Here is an 8,492-nt window from a genome sequence, read left to right as displayed (position 1 = left end):
TCTAGATATGTTCCACACTGTATAACTCTATGCCTCTATGCTGGTGTAAACCCGAAACGTCAGCCATTCATCCCTTCTCTCTAGTGGTGCTGCCTGTCCCGCTGAGTTACTCCAGCATTCCGTGTCCACCCTTGCTTATCGGTTCCCTCTCCCTTCCTCCCCTCCTACACAATTAAAGGGCACTGGAAGCTTCCCACTGTGAATGCTCTGGAAGCCGCTCGCATTCCACAACAATGACTGTTCCCCTATACTGGGGCACCTGTTCCATTTATAGACCAGGCAGCAGATATATATATATATATATATATATCAGAGCCCAGTGGTGGCCGCAGTCTGACCAGGCACCCAGCACGTCTCGTCTTGTCTCCCCTTCACCAGCCCCGCTCCCACCTCTAATTCCAGGCATGTCCGAGCGGCGGATTCCCTTCAGCTTCTTGCGCAGCCCCAGCTGGGACCCTTTCCGGGACTGGCACTACCCCAGCCGGCTCTTCGACCAGTCCTTCGGCATGCCGGCTCTGGGCTGCGACTGGGGAGCGGACTGGCCGGGCATGTGGCCGGGTTACTTGCGCCCATTCTCTGCAGTCGGAGCCAGGGTCCCCGCGGTGGAACCGCAGCTGCTGCAGACCCCAGCGCCCACCGCCACCACCACCGCCGCCACCGCCGCCACTGCTCTCAGCCGCCAGCACAGCACCGGCATCTCGGAAATCAAGGTCACCTCGGACAAGTGGAGGATCAACTTGGACGTCAACCACTTCGCCCCCGAGGAGATCACCGTCAAAACCAAGGATGGATATGTGGAGATCAACGGTAAGCAATTGGCACTAACAGTGGGCAACTTCAACCCCATCTAATGGCACTAACAGTGGGCAATTGGCACCAACAGTGGGCAACTTCAACCCCATCTATTGGCACTAACAGTGGGCAATTGGCACCAACAGTGGGCAACTTCAACCCCATCTATTGGCACTAACAGTGGGCAACTTCAACCCCATCTAATGATTGTGTGGGAAGGAACTGCAGATGCTGGTTGACATCGAAGATGGTCACCCCGGGGAAGAATTAGATGGTAGATAGACTCAATATGCTGGAGTAACTCAGCGGGACAGGCAGCATCTCTGCTTGGCGCTGCCTGTCCCGCCCGAGTTACTCCAGCATTTTGTGTCTAGCTCCCATCTAATTCTTCCCCCGGGGTGACCATTTGGGTGATAGTTACTCCGTCTGCATTGATGTCCATGCATCTTGCTGGTAAACCCAGCTGGGGACCGAACCACCCATCAGCTTGAGTCAAGGCATTGAGCCCATGCCTTATTCATTGGTCCAAGTGGGAGTGTATTACAAACAGGGTCTTTCCAAATTGGAGTCAGGGTCTCCGACGCATCGCTCCCGCTCCTGAGCAAACTTCCCACCGAGCTCCACTGCTCCATATATCACTCGGCAACACACCCCAACCACACATGTTTTAAAGTTAAAGGCGAATCAACCGCCTGATTATGTTTCTCAGTCTTAGTATGTATTCCAAGAGCTAAATGGTATGAACATAACTTAAATTAAAACCTTACCCAATGGTCTTTGTAATATCCTTTAACGGCAATCGGCACAATAATCAAAAAATGACTAAAGAGTAATAGTTCAAAATTTTAAAAAACAAAATGGTTACGCGTGTCCGTTGAGGGGTTGACCTCTGCGTTGTGTCCTTATCTCTCATGAACCACATGGGCGACGTTTCGGGTCGAGACCCTTCTTCAGTCTGAAGAAGGGTCTCGACCCGAAACGTCGCCCATTCCTTCTCTCCTGAGATGCTGCCTGACCTGCTGAGTTACTCCAGCATTTTGTGAATAAATACCTTCGATTTGTACCAGCATCTGCAGTTATTTTCCTATATCTCATGAACCACAAATCAGTAGCATTGTGATCTGGGTAACCTGACTCCCCATCTGATCTAAAACATCTGGAACAAAACAATTGGACAAGTTAAAAACAACAAAAAAATCACAATGATATTAAAATCTATGCACTGGGAACATTCAATTCCCTGATACATTATCTTAGTTCTGTTGGGGTGAGTGGTGCTGACCAAAAACTGACACTTGGCAGTATTGTGGAATGGAATGTGATGAATTAATTAATTAATTAATACTTTATTGTCACATGTGGCAAGTCACAGTGAAATTCTCCAAGATATGGAGAAATATCCAAGGTATGCATAATCACCACATAAAGGGTGTTGACAAAGTATCCCGCACCAGGCCCTCATTTGTTTCCCCCCCTCCCCCCTCTCCATCCTCCTTTGTTCTCTCTTCCTCCCCCCCCCCCCAATCATGGCGGTCCCCCCTTGCCGGGTCTTGACAATACGGAGGTTCCCATTCTGCAGTAAAGTTGGCGGTGGGTCTAAAACGCGACAATGCAGGGGCTCGCATTGTACAGTGTAGACTATGGGAGTGGCAGATCCTGCAGACCATGGGTTTGGAACAGTTCCCAACATGGACACAGTAGAGTTGGAATAGTGCTCACCCTGGGTACAGTGGGATTTGAATATCACTTCCTATAGCACCAAGTCTACTCTACACAGCATTGGATTGCCACAATGCCTATCATGAGATTATAACATCACCCCTGTGTCCCCCTGGGACATCCCAGCCCTTGGCATTATTGAACTGACACACCTCTACCCTGGGTGCCATTGCTGTTATTGAATTCTGTGACACTGAATTCCAGTAATAATCTTTCCTTGCGGTATCACAGTAGAACAACAATATTTTTCTCACATGGAGAATAAAGTTCAATGATAGCAAGTGAATGTGCCGACATTTATTTAACTTGTATCCAAAAGGAAAAGGTGATGTTTTGGGTCAAGACCCTTCTTCAGACGATTTAGTAGTGTCTTAAATTATGAAAGGCATAGATAAGGTAAACAGTCAGAACCTTTTGCCCATGGTGGAAATGTCAAAGTCTAGAAGGCATATATGTAAGGTCAGAGGAGAAAAGTTCCAAGGAGATGTGCAGGCCAATTTATGTTTACACAGAGTGGTGGATGCCTAGAACAAACTGCCAGGGGGGTGGTGGAAGCATAATCAATAGTAGCATTGAAGGGACATTTAGATCGGCACATGGATATGCAGGGAATGAATCACATGCAGGCAGAGGAGATGAGTTTAACTGGCCATCGTGTTCGGTATAGGTGTGGGCCAAACGTCCTGTTCTTTTAGCTGTAGTGCTCTTCGTTCTATTTCATGATAACTTGTTTTAAACAGTTTGTTTTATTTCGTTGTCTAACTCTCAGCTAATAATGGGAAGTATTCTCTTGCAATAAATTAATAAGCTCACAGAAAAAAATATTTTGCACTACCTGTGAATTATGGTGATTTACCGTGCCTGATCTTGAAGGTGATTTACTGTATCTGATCTTGTCGATTGGACCCACTTGCATGGACCACAGGGGAAACATATTGACACAAAGTTTAATGAATAAGCTGCCTGAAGAGGTTGTAGAGGCGGGTATTTAAAAGACACTTGGATGACTACAAGAATAGGAACGGTTTGGTGGGATATGGGCCAGTAGCAAGCATTTGGGCTGGCACAGTTAGGCAACTTGGTCATTATGGACGAGTTAGGCTGCTGGTTGGAGTAACTCAGCGGGACAGGCAACATCTCTGGAGAGAAGGAATGGGTGACGTTTTGGATCGAGACCCTTCTTCAGGCTGCAGGACCTGTTTCCATGCTGTATAGCTCTATGACTATGGCCTTTATAATTTTTTTTTAACAGCTAAAATTAGTTCAATAATTCTCCTTTGCAGGCAAACATGAGGAGAGACAAGATGAACATGGCTTCGTTTCAAGATGTTTTACTCGAAAATATCTGTGAGTAAATTATTTTATACATCATATTAGGAGCATTTATCAAATTACGTGGCTGCTTTTGCCTGACTTAAAGGGTGCATGGGGAGGTGAACGAGTAGGTGTGCTTCAAAAGTGATACTCGCCCTGCTCTACCATAGGCTCCAGCCACCTACACTGCTCCCTGGAACTAAACACCATTCCCCCACTTACTCTCACGCTCACAACTCCTGCCATGCACCAACCCGTCAACTCACTAATGAATGTGTGCCTGCACACCTGACCACCATCTCATCATCAAACCAAGCTCACCATCTCCACAATTAATGACCACCCTGGCCCCTTAATCCTGGCTGTAGATTTGATGCCACCTGTTCCACACCACTGACTATCTGTTGTCCCCAACTCCTTTCCCCAGGTACTGAAGCTGACCATAGCTCTGACTTGCCTCACCCTGTCGATTGGACCCACTATCTCCTCCTTAACAATGGACTCTTTAAAGTGGTCCTGTAATCCCCAACTCCTTTATCACCAGATTATTTTAGTACCACTGTAGATTTAAAATCATAAATTAATCTCTGAGTGATTGATTTTTCAGCCATCGCGCTTTTATTTTTAGCTAAAATCTTAGGTCTGCAGCAAAGGCAATATTAACAATTGGTGATTATTACATTACATTCATGCTGAAAATATGAAACCAACTATCAACAGCAGTTTATTCAATCGACCAGGTTCACCTCATATCTCTACATTCCAGTGTATTTTACAGCTTTATCAAAAAGAACTTTGCAGGCCATATTTTACATTTCATTCCCATTACAGTAAAATACAAAATCAAGACATAGTATGAACTTATACATGTCTAGCACCTTGATCATGAAAGCTCTTGTGGGTATACATTTGCACATCCATGCAACATTTACATTCACTTCCGATTTTAAAGTGCAGATGTTCCTGCTAAGTGAATACATCCAGCTCGCCTTGCCTTCCAATCCCTGCCATAAAGTAGGATCTCCTGTGGCTGCATTTCCATCAAACACCCATCGAACAATTTCTGACTGAGCCCTACTTGATTTTTGAGTGGTCCTATGTGTAAGTGTCTTTATTAGATCTGGGAGAGAATGATCTCAATATTGGTCTTTAGAGGCACAAGCTGTTCCCAAAACACCCATTGAAAATAACAGCCCCCTGTTGCTTTTTGTGGAAGAGCAAAAGCCCCACTACGCCCAGTGAATGAATTGTTGATTTTCACTTTACATATTCATTTGTGCCCCAATTCCATTTTAAGATTTCTATCTATTTCTTCTTCATGCTTTCCCCTCGACATTGTTTTTGCAGATCATTTCAACCAACCTTTTGCCATTGTATATATGAGAGAGGGTTGTGGGAAACACATACTTTATATACAGCTATTGGAACTGCCGTGTCAATCTGACGATGCTGGTCAGTTGACAAGTTGGCAGAAACACTCTTCATTATCACGGACTTGCTTGAGAAACCTCAGTGCGTTATTCAATATAGAATGGCCACAATTTATAATGAAGGCTACTGGGTTTTTGATTGGGTTTTTTTCAATCAAATAGTTGTGGCATAGCTTTATTTCACCAGAAATTCCCTCTTGGCTCAAAAGAGTAATGACTTACAGGGTAAAAATCAGGTATTCAGGCGAGTACTGATATAAATGTATATTTAACTTTAAATAGTCTGGTCCAATCCATGACCATCAGGTTTAGTGTCTGCACAGAATGTTGCCCATGAGGAGAAGTATAACATTTGTCCTAAATGTGTAGTTATTAAAGCGATTGATTCTTCGATGGAAATCTAATTTTAAAGCCTTGGTGTCTGTCAATCAATTCTTGGTTTTGAGCAGTTATTATTGATGCATTTAATAATATTGTTCAGTCTAACCTTTTCTTTCCTTCCATTTCAGCCTCCCTCAAGGCATTGAACCTGGTATAGTTTCTTCAACACTGTCACCCACGGGTGTACTAACAGTCGAAGCAGCAATGGTGAAACCAGCTCTGCAGTCCTCCGAGGTCACCATCCCAATTACCTACGAGACTAAAGCTGAGATTGGAGTGCAAGATTCAAAGAAGACAAATGAAACAACAAAGAAGTGACTGCAGTAGCAAAGAAGAGTGTACCCATCTCAAATAGCAGGCAATGCACCAAGACAGCACAGAATACCCAGAACTGCACCGATCCAAAGTAGCTAACACAATACCATACTGAGATAGCTACTGCAGGATCACAATAGTCAACCATTACCACCAGCTAACACCGATGCAATTAAATGGGCAGGAGCTAATCATGCTTATTGTCTCTATAGTTTGTAGTCAGATTACTAAATATTTTCTGTTTATATTCTAGGCTTTGGCAAAAATAATATGAACTTTTCAAAAGTTAAAATCATAAATCATTAAATGATTACAACACACAACGAGATCATTATTTTCATTCAAGCGCCTTAGGATCTCGGAATGACTTTGTACTACCTTGACAGGCAGTGGTTCTAGTTCATGTCCGCTTTGCATATTTCTCATAGCCCTTGTTTATCTTTTGCTTTGACATAATCATATAAATTTGTTACCAAATTATTTGTTGGATCAACATTAAACTTTATTAATAAAATGAACGGTGAGGAAAAAAAATAAATGTTATCATATTAATACAATATTTTGTGTGTGTTAATGTTTTCATCTGCTATAATACAATACAATATCTTTCTAACAACGGTTCTGAAAGGAAAAGCTATTAAGACGACACTAAGCTGGTATTCAGAAACCAAATGAACTTTGGACAATTTTCAGATTTCCCGTTTCTAAGTGTCCCTTTCAAAACCCTATACAAAATCTCTCCAGAGTACAGCCAGTGTTATCATCAGAACTCTCATGAATCCACCATTCAAAACATTTCCATCACCAGCATTCCGAAGATAGACACAAAAAGCTGGAGTAACTCAGCAGGACCGGCAGCATCTCTGGAGAGAAGGAATGGGTGACATTTCGGAATCATCATTCCGAACATCACTGTAACTTCTATAATTGCTGCTATCCGCATGATCAGCTGAGTTTGAAGGAGAAGATGCAGCTGGCTGCATCAAAACTGGCAGCCTGTGGACTGAGAGGATTGCAGTCAGACTAGTAGGAAAGCAGAATTCATGTATTACTCTCCGGAGAGTGAGTTTGTGTACTGCTTCCACTGATGATTTAGATGCACGCCACAGGATGGCACAATAGGAAATGCTACTACCTTACAGCTCCAGCAAGCTGGGTTTTACACATAATGCCTGTGTGAAGTTTGCATGTTCTGCCTGTGACCAAATGGTTATGGTCTAGTTTGCTCTCACAACTCAAAGATATGCTGACAGATAAGTTAACAGTAAATTGTAAACTGTCACTGTAAATTGTCCCTAATCTTAGAGTTATACAGCACGGAAACAGGCTCTTCAGCCTGACTTGTCCATGCTGACAAGATGTCTATCCTAATCTAATTTACCTGCATTTGGCCCAAATTCCTCTAATCCTTTCATATGCATGTACCTCCCAAGTGCATGTAATTGTCTCTACCAATTCCCTTGGCAGCTCATTCCATGTATTCACCACATTGTGTGAAAAGTTTGGCCCTCAGATTCCCCTTAACTATTACCCCTCACTATGTTTTCCAGTTTTAGACTCCTCTACCCTTGAAAAAAGTCTGAGAATATCTACCCAATCTATGCCCCCTATGATTTTGTAAACCACCCCATAATTTCACCCCTCAATCAGTATTCCACTAACAATCCCTGTCTCATCCCAACAATGTGTCTGAAGAAGGGTCTCGATCCAAAACGTTTCCTATTCCCTTTCTCCAGAGATGCAGTCTGATCTGCTGAGGTACTCCAGCTTTTTGTCTCTATTTCCAGTCATATTCAATCTCTCCTTGTAACTAAAGCCCACCATTCCAGGCCACATCCTGGTAAATATCTTCTACACTCTTTCTAATGCTAATCACAACCTTCCAATAGTGTGGTAACCAGGACTGCACACAATGTCCTAAGTGGCCTAACCAATCTTTTGTAAAGCTGCAACATGATGCCCCAAATCTTATACTCAATACACTTGTATATAAAGACAAGTAAGCCAAATGCCTTCTTCATTTCCCCATCGACCTGTGTCACAATTTTCAGTGAGTGAGTGTTAGAATCTGGGGGAAATTGATGGCAATGCTGTGATAACCAAAAAATTGGGATGAGTATATAATCAGTGTGAAATTGGTGATTTATGCATGTTTCCATGTTGTGTGATTCCATGTTGCACTGGTGCAGTCTATAGATGGTGAGCACTGAGTATTGTACGCTCTGTAAGAAGGCTTGTATGAATCTTCTGAGTGCGTGGTGGAGTCTGTTTCCAATCAGGCCTGTGACTTCGAAAGCCAGCTTCACGCCAAGACTGATGTGTGTCTGAAGGCTGAGGTCACATTACCATTGCAGCACAGACAAGATGCTGCAGTAAGAGTTCACTCTGTTATCATGGATTCCAGTGCCTGAAGGGGAGAGGAAGGTTCACAGCACACTAATAGATTGGTAAGATTTTCTGGGAGCAGTTCTTTGTTCTTAGTACCGCTTGGGATAACCAGCCACACTCCTTTGCCTATCCCCACGCTATTGTAATCCTACA

The 8,492-nt window shown here is 43.5% G+C and overlaps 1 protein-coding gene across 1 annotated transcript; it reads left to right on the top strand.

Annotated features, from left to right (window-relative positions):
• Positions 1–230: 230 nt before the first annotated feature.
• Positions 231–6,469, top strand: hspb1 (heat shock protein, alpha-crystallin-related, 1). The gene is made up of 3 exons (XM_078422111.1): positions 231–807; positions 3,795–3,858; positions 5,765–6,469. The coding sequence occupies exons 1-3, from the start codon at positions 234–236 to the stop codon at positions 5,952–5,954; spliced, it is 828 nt and encodes a 275-aa protein (XP_078278237.1). The 5' UTR covers positions 231–233; the 3' UTR covers positions 5,955–6,469.
• The last annotated feature ends 2,023 nt before the right edge of the window (positions 6,470–8,492 follow it).

This window comes from Rhinoraja longicauda, chromosome 26 (assembly GCF_053455715.1).
Source record: "Rhinoraja longicauda isolate Sanriku21f chromosome 26, sRhiLon1.1, whole genome shotgun sequence".
Taxonomy (NCBI): Eukaryota; Metazoa; Chordata; class Chondrichthyes; order Rajiformes; family Arhynchobatidae; genus Rhinoraja; species Rhinoraja longicauda.
The sequence above is the reverse complement of the archived record's forward strand: the minus strand, read 5'-3'. Positions and strand labels throughout refer to the sequence as shown.